General features: G+C 37.1%; 1 protein-coding gene across 13 annotated transcripts in view; it reads right to left on the minus strand.

The window, feature by feature from the left end:
* Positions 1–16,671, minus strand: part of LOC105490475 (p21 (RAC1) activated kinase 3) — a 292,458-nt gene that overhangs the window by 32,479 nt on the left and 243,308 nt on the right. For all 13 annotated transcript variants that reach the window (XR_011618400.1, XM_011756150.3, XM_011756145.3 and 10 more), the window contains 3 exons: positions 3,185–3,233; positions 2,748–2,860; positions 927–1,044 (listed from right to left, as the gene is read on the minus strand). Coding sequence is in view for 12 of the 13 variants with exons in the window: in XM_011756150.3 (XP_011754452.1) it covers positions 927–1,044; positions 2,748–2,860; positions 3,185–3,233 (280 nt within the window). In the remaining variant the exon portion in view is untranslated. The remainder of the gene's footprint in view (positions 1–926; positions 1,045–2,747; positions 2,861–3,184; positions 3,234–16,671) is intronic.

The following is a 16,671-nucleotide window of genomic DNA, read 5'->3' on the forward strand; positions in this document are numbered from 1 at the left end:
TGTGGTGCTGGAAGAAGGAAACCACAGGCTCAGGGTAGTAAGTTTGATTTATGGCATGAATAGAAAACATATATGTTTGGTGGATATGTGGGGTGGGAAAATGATAATGAGAGGAGAGCAAGGAAGGAAGAAATTTAAGTGAACAACTTACAAAAACAAAACAAAACAAAAAAACAGATTAGCTGATATCACTTAGTTTTGTTTTTCTATCATTGGTTTTCAAGTTTCAGTGAGTCGGAGTTCCTACTTTTGTTGATAGAAAACCTCACCAAAATAAATGGGATAGCTTATAATGCCTAAGATGAGACTCCAGTAAAAAGTGTGTGTGCGTTTTAATAGTCAACATAATAAATGTAATAATATATCTTTAATTTAGTTTGAAACCCCTTAGGGGTATGACACTTACTGGAAAAGAGACAGACTGTCAGGCCCCCTGTGGGGCGGTAAGGGAAGTTCAGATTGTACTGTGAAAGCAACTGCTTTCTGGGCTGAGGGAAGACCTCGTTTAAATTGCCTTATAAAAATGATGAAAATATAACTTATTTTACATGGCTCATATTACACATGCAGGATAAAACAAGTATCATGTAAAAACTTCCCCAAATTAGAAAGAAGTGTTATGCCAATATCACTGTTTCCCATGTTCACCGAAACTACAGCATGTGGGTTTAGATATGGCACCTCACGAATGACATAATGGAACTAAAAGATTCACAAAAGGCAGCTAAAATAAACAAGGGGCTCAGGAGGGTGATGCTGGGGAGTGCTATTAGGACAGAATTCAAATTGAAGTTGGCCTCTCCAATTGTTTTCAGTGGAAAAGTTCTACTATTGTTACTTTAATGACATAAACATTCTGAATAATCAGAAACGAAGAACTGCCAATTTTGGTGTTCTTCTCAGCTGGAAATGCTCTATTTGCTTACCTCTCTGCAGACAGCTGCTATCTGTCCTTCATCCATGCAGGTCTCTGTGACCACATCAGTCAGAGAGCCACCAGCCAAGTATTCCATGACTACCCATAGTTCATCACCCACCAAGTAGCTATAACAAGAAAAGAAAAGACTTTGCCTTATGACGCTAAAAAATTGGAGACTCTGATATTCCCAGGCCTCAGTTCTGATAGAAGTCAACTCTGAGTTGTGCCACGCCCGTTACCTTTCAGAAGGTATTGAGGGGCATACCCCAAGTGATCAAATATGGAGCCAAGGGTCACCAGAGCCCTATAATTCAGGCAAAGAGAGCATGAGGTTATTCAAATCACCTGACACCATCTGAAGGCACTTCAGCAGTATAATCAGGTCTCTCTGAAACCTTGCTTATCAAGAAAGATAAATTATAGGAAATGGAGTGACCCCAACGTTCCCACTCTGCCCTAAGACCCATATCAATGTGAAGCAAGATTTTATATTCAGTATTGTTCAAACTATGGTGTCCATAAAATTCACCTGGAAAACCTGTTAAAAATAAAACTTCACAGTCCAGTCCTCATCTTATTATTTATGGAAAGCAGCCTAGAATTCTGCATTTTTTATAAGTGTAGATGCATTTTTTATTTTTTTATTTTTTATTTTTTGCAAAATTACAAACACAGAATGACTTTAGGTTACTCTGTTGCAGGTGGTTCCTAAGTTACACTTTAGAAGACACTGATCAAGACTGTAAAATTTGTGGCCAGGTGGAGTGGCTCACGCCTGTAATCCCAGCACTCTGGGAGACCAAGGTGGGTGGGTCACCTGAGGCCAGGAGTTTGAGACCAGCCTGGCCAACATGGCAAAACCCCATCTCTACTAAAATACAAAAAATTAGCTGGGTGTGGTGGTGCACACCTGTAATCCCAGTTACTTGGGAGGCTGAGGCAGGAGAATTGCTTGAACCTAGGAGGCAGAGGTTGCAGTGAGCTGAGATCGTGCCACTGCACTCCAGCCAGGGCAACAGAGCAAGACTCTGTTTAAAAAAAAAAAAAAAAAAAAAGACTGTAAAATTTGACCCTCTTTTCTCCCAGTTTTTCCTTCTTCTGTAACATTGGTCTACCTGGCCCAAAAAGCAGAAAACAGCATTTTAAGCTTATTGAGGTATTGAGGTTGAAGACCTAGATTTAGTTTCTTTGTATCACCTTCAGAGAACATAGCACAGTGGTACTAAACAAACTCTTTTTGAAATTGAATGAGAGAGATGTTAACCAGAAGTGAAGAGTTAGTGCTGCCTTTAAATACCTATTTATAACACACTGTTAATACCACTGATGAAAGAGACATTAATTACCTGGTTTAGGAAAAAGGTTTGAGATTAAAGTCTGAATTCCCTAGACCTCACTGTCAGTTAATCACAAAGCACCCATTAAAGCCATTATAGCGGGCCATGGTAGTCAGCCTTCTTCACTTAGACTCCCAGAAATTGTACTGGCTCCAAACAAACACTTGATGTAATGTTTAAAACACCACTACTCCTTCCTATATGCAATGGTCTATTTTCTGCCAAAATGGAGCTGTGATTCTCAAAACGAAATTATGCAAACTTCTTTTATTTACAACCAAGACCATAAAATGTTTCTTCAAGTGTCTGATATGTGGACAAAGCTAAATGAGTGCAAGTTTAGCAATAGATCTAATACTCTACTACATTGTAGCATTTGAGAAATATTTGCAGAATGACTGTTAAATAAACGAATCCCAAATAAAGTAATTTGACAAGAAAAAATGACATCCCACAAAGAATACAAGTACATAACGAGACAAAACACTTACCTATCTAAATAATTAACAATATTAGGGTTCTTATTTTCCCTCATGACCAGAATTTCATTAATAATTAATTCCTTCTTGGGTTGCTGTTGTAGGTTCATCTGCTTTATGGCCACCTGAATGGCAATTAAAATACAAGAATGAATTACAATCATTATAATAAACATGAATATTCATATTTTGGGGGACACAGAGTGAAACATACACATTCTTTATTTACTAAGCTCTTTCCCTGTGCCACAAACTCATGCCCCCCACTTTTATTTTTGGTTAATCATGGGTAAACCACTCACTTCAGAGGCTTTGGGCACCAATGAAGGAAACACCTATCTCAACCCAGTGCTACCCATATTTTTTTTAGGCAAAGTTGCTATCAAAGAAGATAAGTGATAAATATGAATAAAAGAAAATAAAAATCAGCATTGAACGTTAGCACTTACCTCTTGTCCTGTTGCAATGTCTAGTGCTGTATAAACAGTACCTGATGCCCTGTGAAGGTGAAAATTATCAAAAGAATAAGCAATTAAGCTGTTACCAATATATTTTACTTGAAATAAAATATAATTATTTTGAGGGGAGGAAAATTAGCAAACTCAAAATTAAAGTATGAAGAAAAGGAACAACCTTTTAAAAAATATTATTGTGATTAAAAAAACACTTCACAGGAGATCTACCCTCTTAACAAATTTTTAAGTGCACAATATTGGAACAATCTTTTTATACAGCAAACACACCTGAAAAAATCACAATGTATCCCTTGTGGTGGAGTATAGGAACTCCAGTCAGACTTTCTGGCACCAGTCTGAGTGTCATGCACTATGCAGTAATAAATTGAGCAAAATGGCCTTGCTTCTTTTAGGAAACTCCTGGAATCCCCTAAATATTTCTTGAATCTTGTAATAACCAATATTGCAGGCCTCTGATTAAACTGAAGAATGGTTTAGGAAAGAAAATATCATCTTTTGCTTAGGCAAGTATAAATTAACCTTCACTTTTACTGTAGAAACAGAGTGGCTCTTTTAATATATTTCCAATTTTTAAGACTATCTTCATCTAAAGAATCAATCTCTCTCAGTGCTGTACTGTACTATGGCTACATGAAGCAATAGCAACATGACTTTACTATTGAGCCATTGTTTTCTTATTTTTACTAAATTTCTCAACAACTTCTATGAAGTGTCACTCCAGCCCAATATTCTTTTAAAATCTATCATTTCTGGGCCTGGTGCAGTGGCTTACACCTGTAACCCCAAAACTTTGGGAGGCTGAGGCAGCAGGATTGCTTGAGCCCAGCAGTTTGAGGCCAGCCTGGGCACCATGTTGAGATCCAGTTTCTATGAAAAAATTTAAAAATTAGCCAGGTGTGGTGGCACATGCCTGTAGTCCCTGCTTTTCAGGAGGCTGAGATGGGAGGATCACTTGAGCCCAGGAGTTCAAGGTTGCAGTGAACTGTGATTGTGCCACTGCACTCCAGCCTGGGTGTCTTAAAAAAATTAATAAGGAGCCAGTTCATGTTGCAAAAAATTAATAATGTATCATTCTTTATATCTTAGCAGTACTCTTGGTTCCATTCCAACTTCGATTATGGTGTTCCCTTGTTTTGCAAATAGAAATTGTATAGTAAGCTGCATTCACAGTAACTTTCTATGAATCACAAATGCATTCTAAACCACCTTCCACCACCACCCTCAAGAAAAATAAATAAAAAGTCAATTTCGCTTTTAGTGAATAAAGGAGTTAGAATAGAGATCAGTCCTGTGATTGACTACGCATTGTAATGTTCCAACATTGCTCTGTAAACTTTCTGTAATTATTTCTCTCTTATTCTCTATTTCATCCTTGCTGTTTCGTTTTCTTAGTCCAGGAATTATTTTCTTATGTCAGGCACTTCCTTGTCATTCTTTTCCCTTCTCCTTGGATTAGCCCAAATATTTCTCACAGGTCCAGGAAGTGGACCTGGGTCTCAGGGAGTAAACTCGGTATGTAGTATAAGGCATATCTGACTATTAGTAGAGATCTGAGTTCTAATATTTGTCCTAACATCATCAAGCTATGTGACTTTGGGCTAGTCACTTCCTTTCACTGAGTTTCCATCCCGTCACATGGAAAACAGGTATCACAATAACAGTAAACATGTACTGAGTATGTTGTATATGTCAGACACTACACTAAGAACTTTAGATAATTTATCTTATGTAATCCTTACCATCTTTTTATAAGGCAGATGCTATTATTCCCATGTTACATATGATGAACTGAGGCTCAAAGAGGTTACCTGCCCAAGGTTACACAGTTAACAACCCATGTCTGTCTGACTCTCACTTTTAAAGTACAGGAAATGAGCTACTTTTTTTCTAACGGTCTTTAATTCTATGATTTATAATCTACAACTCTACCACCCTCCTCACTCTGCTTGGGTTTCTAAACATCTATTGGAACTAGGCTGAAAAATCACACTTAATCAATAGGTGCCACCTAAACCAGGATTTGGTAATTCTAGAAATTTCTTAGGCTTGAGGCTTGTATCAAACAAATCATTTCCTCACTTTTGTAAATGTGAGATTCTAGGCTCAGAGCTCACAGTTAGTGCCCAATAAATATTTGTTGAATAAACAAATCAATAAAAATCTTGTAAAGCAAACATGCAAGGCCAATACGACCTTTCCTTTCTGTGAAGAAAACATTTCTTCTACTTAAATCTAAATAAAGCACTTTGCTCCTGGAATAAGCAAACAGACATTCCTGACTTCAGAGCCCGGCGTGTGATTTGTCCTTCTGAACTTATTTGAGTTCAAAGGAATAGATCACCTCGACTTGGTGTATATTTCAGCTGCAATAAGTCCTGAGAAACTAGTTAAATCTAATTGCAAAATATGATTTAAAAATGCCTTTTGACATACAGCTAGCAAACATATGAAAAAATGCTCCACATCAATAATCATCACAGAAATGCAAATCAAAACCACAAAGAGACACCATCTCTCACCAGTCAGAATGGCAATTATTAAAGAGTCAATAAACAACAGACGTTGGCAAGGCTGCCAAGAAAAGAAAACACTTATACACTGCTGGAGGGAATGTAAATTAGGTCATCCGCTGTGGAAAGCAGTTTGGAGAGTTCTCAAAGAACTTAAAATGGAACTACCATTTGACCCAACAATCTTATTACTGGGTATATAACCAAAAGAAAATCACTTTATCAAAAAGATTCATGCACTTGCATGTTCATTGCAGCACTATTCGCGATAGCAAAGACATGGAATAAACCTATGGGCCCATCAATGGTGGATTGGATAAAGAAAAATGTGGTACATGTACACCATGGAATATTATGCAACCATAAAAAGACTAAGATCATGTCCTTTGCAGTAACATAGATGGAGCTGGAGGCCATTATTCTAAGTGAACTAATGCAGGAATAGAAAACCAAATACAACATGTTCTCACTTGTAAGCTGGAGCTAAACACTGGGTACTCATGAACATAAAGCTGGCAACAATAGACACGGGACTACTAGAGTGAGGAGGGAGGGAGGAGGGTAAGAGTTGAAAAACTAACTGTTGGGTACTATGCTCACTTCTGGGTGATGGGATAATTTGTACCTCAAACCTCAGCATTATGCAATATACCTAGGTAACATACCTATACATGTACTCCCTAAATCTAAAATAGAATTTAAAAATAAATAAATAAAAGTGACTGGTTTATTCACATGTATTTAGGCCACATGCACAATTACTTTAGATGCAAAAGAGTGAGAGTATCTGCAAAATGGGATAATAGTTCCTATTTCACAGGGCTGTAGAGAATTGCATGGCACAATCTATGTAAGCATTTAGCCCTGTGCCAGATCAGAGTTGATGCCTATATGGTAACTGCTATTATCATCATTTGTTGTTGCCACTGTTGCTATTGGTTTCACAGTAGGGGATGACTGATACACTGAACTATTAGTTGGCCCATCCCAACCTCCCAGCCAAAGCATCCTTGCTAACATCTGCCCCTATTTCCAAAAAGGACGGGGGCTGAGGTAAACTATTGGAACACGTTTTACAGGTTCCACATCCTTTCTTTCCCCCTAGGGAAGTGGTTTTACCCTTTTCTTTGGAAGTTGGAACGCCTTTATCAAATGAAACTGTATGAAAAAACTCTCAATATATTAAACAAATAAATTGGGAGTTGCCCCAGTTAAAGCTAGGGAGGGAGGCCCAAAATGCGTGCCCAGGTGGCCTTTCTGTTATTCAACACTCCTGTCTCCCTAACCCCCAAGCCCATTTCCACTGTCTTAAGGGCTAAAATTGTGATTGACTTGGAGTGCAAGTGGGGATTCATGTTTAACATTTTGAGAGCTTTACCTTTCAGATTCTTGGGTTTATTTTTTTGTTGTTGTTGTTGTTGTTGTCCTCCTCCAGCACCCTCAGCATTTCATTGTATTAAAATTGCTAGAATTCTAACCCTGGAATCTCATTATCCTGGGATTTATGGCATCCAGGGGTATAAAATTGCTATAAATTACTAATCCACAGAGGTTAAAGATCCTAAAACTCTAGAGCACCAGCTGCTAACTAAAAATGAATCTTTCTCCTCACCTCCCCTCCCCACTTACCGCACATGTGCAATTATGTAATGTGTGTATGTGTGTGTGTGTGTGTGTGTATATATATATATATATATGCATTTCCCTACCCTGTACCCTGGTTCTCTTGTCATAAAATGGTAATATACTCTCCTACCACACTTACCAACCCCCTAAACCAAATATGTTGTTAGGTGGTTGGAACTCCCTGCTCTGACAAATAAGTTACTGGTTTGTGCAACTTCTAGCCTTTGCACAACCTTCAACTCGAAGGCACAAATTCGGATACTAACCTGCAAATTAAAATTTAGCACCTTTTCCCCAGCTCTGTCTTAGCACCCCCAACATATTTCCGCACCCCAGTTCTGATGGTTTTCCGTATTCTAACAATTTAAAATTCTACGGGTATAAATATGAATCTCTCCTTCAAGAGATCTCAACTTCCTTCAAGATTCATCTGTTAAAGCTCTCTTATTGCTCACTGCTGGGTTGAGAACAGTAGTCCTCACTCCCATTCATTCAAACCTCCCCTGGTTCAAGTCCTACTAGTTCCTAGTTCTCAGACTCTGGGTAAGTAATTTAGTTTCTTTGTCATTTAGGATTAAAGGAGGACTAAATGTATAGAGTTCTGGCATACAGTGATTTCCCAATAAATATTAGCAATAATGATAATTATTATTTAGTTGATTATTTCCTAACATATTCATTAAGTTCTCAAATGCTAGTGTGTGAATCATAAGAAAGCTCTGTGAGTATCTGGGAGTTTTTAAGATATTTGATGTTTCAAAATTCATAACAAAAAAATTACAATTACCTGAGAACAGCTAATTCAAATATCACATATACTTCCTTTTAGCTAGAATTATATCAACTTGTAATTACATTGGATATCACATGATGATTAAAAGCTTTCGTTAGCAGTTACATGTATTTTTGCTTAATAAAGTACAATAAATAAATTATTAACAAATATAGTTCAATCATCAAAATTATTTATAATCTGGGGTTTACAAAGACAAATAATTGAAGGGATCTTGGTGAAGTTGGGAAGCACTCTCCTTGTAATAACTGAAGCACAGTAGTGTATACCCCCAAAGAAACAATCTTCATGCCAACCATGTTGCACTGATTCCCAAAGATGAGCTTTGCAACAGCCTGGGGTATATCAAAATATCTCCATGCATATATTTACAAAATAAAACTTTAATTCACTTTAATTTTTAAAAGTTGGTGTCATTTTTGTTCCATATGAAATATAAAGTAGTTTTTTCTAATTGTGAAGAAAGTCGATGGTAGCTTGATGGAGATAGCATTGAATCTATAAATTACTTTGGGCTGTATGGCCATTTTCACAATATTGATTCTTCCTATCCATGAGCATTGAATGTTTTTCCATTTGTTTGTGTCCTCTCTTGTTTCTTTAAGCAGTGGTTTGTAGTTCTCCTTGAAGAAGTCTTTCACATCCCTTATAAGTTGCATTCCTAGGTATTTTATTCTTTTTGTAAAATTGTAAATAGGAGTTCACTCATTATTTGGCTCTCTATTATAGATGTATAGGAATGTTTGTGATTTTTGCACACTGATTTTGTATCATGAGACTTTGCTCAAGTTGCTTATCAGCTTAAGGAGATTTTGGGCTGAGATGATGGGGTCTTCTAAATATATAATCATGTCATCTGCAAACAGAGACAATTTGACTTCCTCTCTTCCCATTTGAACACCCTTTATTTCTTTTTCTTGCCTGATTGCCCTGGCCAGAACTTCCAACACTATGTTGAATAGGAGTGGTGAGAGAGGGCATCCTTGTCTTCTGCCGGTTTTCAAAGGGAATGCTTCCAGTTTTTGCCCATTCAGTATGATATTGGCTGTGGGTTTGTCATAAATAGCTCTTAATGTTTTGAGTTATGTTCCATCAATACCTAGTTAATTGAGAGTTTTTAGGATGAAGGAGTGTTGAATTTTATGGAAGGCCTTTTCTGCATCTACTGAGATAATCAGGTTTTTGTCACTGGTTCCGTTTATGGGATGGATTACATTTACTGATTTGTGTATGTTGAACCAGCCTTGCGTCCCAGGGATGAAGCTGACTTGATGGTGGTGGATAAGCTTTTTGATGTGCTGCTGGATTCAGTTTGCCAGTATTTTATTGGGGATTTTCACATCAATATTCATTAGTGATATTGGCCTGAAATTTTCTATAGCCAGGACAATCCTAAGTGAAAAGAACAAAGCTGGAAGCGTCATGCTACCTAACTTCAAACTATACTACAAGGCTACAGTAACAAAAATAACATGGTACTGGTACTAAAACAGATATATAGACCAATGGAATAGAACAGATACCTCAAAAATAATGCCACACATCTACAACCATGTGATCTTTGACAAACCTGACAAAAACAAGCAATGGGGAAATGATTCCCTATTTAATAAATAGGGTTGGGAAAACTGGCTGGCCATAAGCAGAAAACTGAAACTGAACCCCTTCCTTACACCTTACACAAAAATTAAGTCAAGATGGATTAAAGACTTAAACATAAAACCTAAAACCATAAAAACCCTAGAAGAAAACCTAGGCAATACCATTCAGGAGATAGACATGGGCAAAGACTTCATGATTAAAACACCAAAAGCAATGGAAGCGAAAGCCAAAATTGACAAATAGAATCTAATTAAACTAAAGAGCTTCTGCACAGCAAAAGAAACTATCATCAGAGTGAACAGGCAACCTACAGAATGGAAGAAAGGTTTTACAATCTACCCATCTGACAAAGGGCTAATATCCAGAATCTACAAGGAACTTAAACAAAATTTACAAGAAAAAAAACAAACAATTCCATCAAAAGTGAGCAAAAGATACGAACAGACACTTCTCAAAAGAAGACATTTATGCGGTCAACAAACATATGAAAAAAAGCTCATCATCGCTGGTCGAGAAACGCAAATCAAGACACATGCAAACGTATGTTCATTGCGGCACTATTCACAATAGCAAAGACTTGGAATCAACCCAAATGTCCATCAGTGACAGACTGGATGAAGAAAATGTGGCACATATACACCATGGAATACTATGCAGCCATAAAAAAGGATGAGTTTGTGTCCTTTGTAGGGACATGGATGCAGCTGGAAACCATCATTCTTAGCAAACTATCACAAGAACAGAAAACCAAACACCGCATGTTCTCACTCATAGGTGGGAACTGAACAATGAGATCACTTGGACTCGGGAAGGGGGACATCACACACCGAGGCCTATTATGGGGAGGGGGGAGGGGGGAGGGGGGAGGGGGTGGGATTGCATTGGGAGTTATACCTGATGTAAATGACGAGTTGATGGGTGCAGCACAGCAACATGGCACAAGTATACATATGTAACAAACCTGCACGTTATGCACATGTACCCTAGAACTTAAAGTATAATAATAAAAAAAAAAAATCACAATGAGATACCATCTCACACCATTTAGAATGGCGATCATTAAAAAGTCAGGAAACAACAGATGTGGGAGGGGATGTGGAGAAATAGGAATGCTTTTACACCACTGGTGGGAGTGTAAATTAGTTCGACCATTGTGGAAGACAGCGTGGCTATTCCTCAAGGGTCTAGAAGCAGAAATATCATTTGACCCAGCAATCCCATTGCTGGGCATATACCCAAAGGGTTATAAATCATTCTACTATAAAGACATGTGCACATGTATGTTTATTGCAGCACTATTCACATTGGGTTGGAACCAGCCCAAATGCCCATCAATGATAGACTGGATAAAGAAAATGTGCCACATATATACCATGGAATACTATGTAGCCATAAAAAGGATGAGCTAATGTCCTTTGCAGGGACATGGATGAAGCTGGAAACCATCATTCTTAGCAAACTAACACAGGAACAGAAAACCAAACAACGTATGTTCTCACTCATAAGTGGGAGTTGAACAATGAGAACACATGGACACAGGGAGGGGAACATCACACACCAGGGCCTGTTGAGGGGTGGGGTACTAGAGGAGAGATAGCATTAGGACAAATACCTAATGTAGATGGCGGGTTGATGGGTACAGCAAACCACCATGGCATGTGTGTACCTATGCAACAAACCTGCACGTTCTGCACATGTATCCTAGAACTTTAATTAAAAAAAAGAAAGAAAGTCAGTGTCATGCAGCACTATAGGATGTAAGGATGCCAAAACTCAAACTAACAAAGACAGGGGTTAAAATTCCTAAATCTCTGGTGTATTGGGTCTGGTGTGCTAAAATGAGCAACACTGTCAATTTGATTTTTATGCTAAACATTTAATTACATTGATCCCTATTAACACTCCACTCCAGTTATATTAAAGCCAGATTCCTGAGGAAGAACATGATTTTATGATAGGTATTGTTTTTATTCCAAATCTCAGTCCCTCAGATACCACAAAGTAATCATGCATTATCAGGACTCAAAGGAAAATAGAGAACATCCAGTTTAACTTTCTCATTACAAATGAGAATTCTGAAGCCCAGAAAGCAGGAAGGATAGACCCATGATAACATAGCAAGTAAGTAACAAAGGTCTCCTAACTTGAAGTTAGAGATCTTTCAGTTAACTATACTATGATTAAAGAATACTAAACCAACAGATTTCTCAACCATTGGGACCCATCATCAATTAAAATGTGATAAGTACTTCTGGGTTCTTGGCATCACATCAGATGCTTTATTAACAGTCTCTCCCTGACATGACCAAGCGCTTACTACTCAAATGGAAACACTGGCATCTAGCCTGAAGGGTCCAGAAAGAAACAAACAATTCACAGTTATCCCTTTTCCTCATAAAGTAAGTCAGTTTCATTATCAGGAATCTTGACAAGGTTTTGATGTTTCCCACCAAGTGCCAATGTCAAGCCATGACCATGAATAGTTGCAAAAGCAGCAACGTGGTAGGACTAATAATTTAGATAAGTCACTTTGATTTCACCATGGAAATGGATTAGAGGAAAAGAAGGGCAAAGAAATGAGCTTAGGAAAAAGCTCATATACTGGGAGAAAACAAAAAGGGCAAGAGGTCTAAAGGCTCAATGAAGTCCAAGAAGAGTCTGGTAGGAATAAGAATCAGGGAGCCAGAGAGATAGGCAAAATTCCCATTAAGGTTTTACAAATACAAATCCGGTGCTAATGAGGTCATAGGCAGGGATTAAACTCCAGATAGGATGGTTATTTTTTACACGTACTCCTATTGCTGCTGCTGCTATAAAAAGGCTATTTCACTTATTGAGCAATATTCTCTGCAACTCTGTAATGATCTCACTTAATGCCCACCCTGTACAACTCTATGAGATAAATTAGATTCTCCTCACTTTGCAAATGAGGACATTGAAACAAAGAAATGTTAAGTAGGTTGCCTAAGGTTGCACAATCAGCAGCTGAGCTTAAAAATGCATTACTTTGTCTCCACAGCCCATGTTCTTAATCACCATTTCATGTTTTGCCATAGATCTTTAGCATTTTTACCTCAGTGCTAAGGGCAATTGTGGTACTTCTCAAAACTCATGTTTGTACCTGTTATGCTAAGCCACCTCCCCAAAATGTTTATCTTGCCTTTAATTTTCTACTCACTTTGTCCACAAGCCATTTAGTTTGTCCCACGACATGGTATGTCTTATTTCTTTGGTATAACCACACACAGGTTGTTGTTCTGTTTGCCGACTCAATTAAGATTGGTCATGTGGCTGAAAATGCACTGCTGTTTTTAGAAATAGACTTTATCTTTTGCTGAATATTTAAAAAGTTACTACTTGTAGGCTCCTATCTAGGTATTGTCTCACTATATTTGTGCACCTGACATAAAAACATACAGATTATATATCTATATTTATATTTGTATGTATATAGCTTGATACTACCATATAATTACTTGTTTTGTTGAGAGATATGTTCTTTGGGGCTCAGGAATGGTGTTACCATCACATGTAATAACTTTTCCAAAGAGAGAGTTCTGGCGTTTTCCTTTGTGTAATTTACTTCTAAAAAATGCATCTCTAAATTTAAAAAAGAAAATTATGTAAAAATCATGTTATCTCAGTACTGCTCTAAGTACACAGAATGTAGCTGGGGCCAGATGGTATAGTCTTTAATTACTAAGATTATAAATCAGAACAGGGAATTTTCTGTTCTTTAGCTAGGGCATGACTTTTCTCAGAGTATTCATGGTCATCTAATTTTAAAGAGAGCTGTAACACATTATGGGTGTGGGGCCAGGGAGCTTGGTGGGTTATAGTCCAGTGATAATGAGGCCACAATTACAAGACTTAATCCCTGGAAAGGCCAGATAACTCTCAGCTACTCACTCCAACATTAAATCTAAGCAGCTGTTTCACAGTGTGTGCCATTGGATTCAAGAGGCCTGGACAGGAAAGGGGGCAGGTGGCTTAAAACAAGCTCATTACTGTGGCTGGAAAAAACAACTTAACGTGCAAACTCTGCTAATGGTGTTTGATTGAGTGGCATCATCTTTCTTTACAAGGGACAGCACACAACACAGTGCATTTAAGAGCATTAAGTAGAACAAAGAGCACCTTCCATTGCTCCATAAACATTGTTCTTCACAAATGCTAATGTATTTCCAATCTCCTACATCACAAAGCCTTTTATAGAGCTCAGACTACATCTATTTAGTGCTTCATAGCAGTGTTCTACCTTGTGTGGCCCAAAATAGATCCGATGAAGAAGCAAATACTTTTGGGATGGGTGGTCCTACCCAAAGAATCACTTCTATAAGCACACTAGACACCGCTCTTGCCCATAGTTTCCTGAACAACCAAAAAAAAAAAAAAAATCAGAGGTTTTATTCTCAGCACTCTGAGTTCTATGGTACACACTGCTTTGTCAGGTTCTCTAAATGATACTGTTATTCATCAAGTCTTTTAAGAAATAAGTTTCAAAGCTATTCATCTTCAATATGAGACTTTCATGTTACAGTAAGAAGAAAGGGACTTCTCACTGAGTAGCAGAGATAAGTCTGAAAAATACCTAATATTATATATTTAGTTTCTGAAATCTTAAAACTAAAACTAATTTAGAGAGATGGGGACTGAGGGCTTGATTACACATGAGCTAGTAGCAAAATTTGTTTGCAATTATTGATGAATTGAACATATCGTCATTCTATATAATGATATGATTGACAAAGATCCAGATGTTAGACAAAATTCCTTTGCTGAGATATATATCTATGTGTACGAGAAAAATGATTTCAAGAAATGCTCTCATTGTCACTTTCTGTCAAACATAGCTGCATAGTTAATCTAACCTATGGAGAGATATAACATGCAACAAAGATACTTTGGCATTATAAAGACATGGACTACATTGGCTAATTAATTCTTCAGGATAGCCTTTTGTTTTGCCACATGCTTTCTTGTTAGAGTTCCTTTCTTATTTATTTTCCTTTTTAAAAAAGTCAGTGTGGGAGTGTTTTTATTATAGTACTATAATCCCAAATAAGTGAATACAGCTGTGTTGGCAAAGGTGCAGGCAAACCGGCACTCTCATACATTGTTGATGGTGTGTTAAATAAACAAATCTCTACGGACAGTAACTCAGAAAGAAAAATGCACGTATCCTTTTACATAACAATTCCACTTTTAGGAATCTATTCTAATGGTAAGTTTGTATAAAATGGTTTACTTGTAAGGATCTTTACAGAAGCCTTGTTTATAATAGCAAAACATCAAAAACAAATTAAATGTCTATGCCCATTTAGGGCCTAGTTCAATAAATTTTGGTACATTCAAATAACAAAACACCGTGCATCTGTTTAAAAAGTATGAGGTACAAACACAGAACCATCTCTAAAACACAGAAACACAATAAAAAAGGAGATATATAGTATGTTACCACTTGTGCTAAAAATATACCTACAACAAACGTACATGCATGCACAGAAATGCACCATATATATCCAAATACAAGATAAGGATTTCTCCTCCCAATTTTTCCTCACAAAAATGGAGCTGCCTTATATGCAAGTTCTTATAAAAATCTTTCATGTAATTGGTACTTATCCATATTCATTTATTTTTAACTATAAAATACAGTTTGGAAAGGACATATTAGGTTGATATCTTCTCAATTAATGATAGTTTTGGATGCTCATAGAGAGTACCTGTCAGAATTACAAAGAAAGGATGTGAATAAGTTATTTTGGATGGTATGACTGCATAACTGCAAGTGTTGGATGTCGTAAACAAGCTATTAAAAGACCTCTGTCATAACCAATGCAGTGAAAGGGGCTCCCATTAGCTAAAGATGAAATAGTTTGACCACCATAAACAATAATGGATGCAACTCAGTGAAACATATTGACAATATAAAATTTTAAGACTTTATAAAGATATTTAATAAAATTCCCCTACTAAAAATATCAAAATACCCCTCATCGAACACTTTCATATGTAACTCCATACTAACTCTTTATAATGAAAGCTGGCAGTTTAAAAAGCAAGCATTTCGCCAGGCATGGTGGCTCTCACATGGAATCCCAGCACTTTGGGAGGCTGAGGTGGGTGGATCACTTGAGGTCAGGAGTTCAAGACCAGCCTGGTCAACATGGTGAAACTCCGTTATCAACTAAAAATACAAAATTAGCTGGGCATGGTGACACACACCTGTATTCCCAGTTACTCGACAGGCTGAGGCAGGAGAATCCCCTGAATCCCGGAGGTGGAAGTTAGAGGAGCAAGTTAAATGACAACAAATGAAACTAACAGACAAATCCAGAAAGTGACACATTTTACAAGACAATAACCAGTTTCTTCAACAAGATGATGGTAGTGGAAAAAGAAAGGAGACTGCTTCAAGATATATAGAGTTATGATACACAACATTTGCAACATGTAGATCTCCTTTGGATGTTGATTTGAACAAATCAATTATAAAAATAGCGTTTTGTTGCAAGTGGAGAATTCTGATTATAGACTGGGAGTTAAATGATATGAAGCAATTGTTAATTGTTTGTAGATGTTATGATGGCATTGTGATTTTATTAAAAATTGTTGATAAATGTTTAATCTAAGTGATAAGAATACAGGAGTTCTTGTGTTATTTTCCCTATTTTTGTATAAGTATGACAATTTGTAATAGAAATTTTTAAAAGTCACATACTAGATAGTAGATATATGTCTTGAAGACCTAAATATACACCCACAGGACAAGTTCAAAAAACAATAATCTTAATGTTATATGAATGGGTAATTGTGACTAGGAATAAATATCAGGAATAGAATTATATCTGGGTTCAATATCTCAAATATCCTAGATGGAAGCCAGGCAATATATTTGAATAACTGGATGAAGACTCAAAAATAAT

Source organism: Macaca nemestrina, chromosome X (assembly GCF_043159975.1).
Source record: "Macaca nemestrina isolate mMacNem1 chromosome X, mMacNem.hap1, whole genome shotgun sequence".
In the NCBI taxonomy this organism is placed as follows: Eukaryota; Metazoa; Chordata; class Mammalia; order Primates; family Cercopithecidae; genus Macaca; species Macaca nemestrina.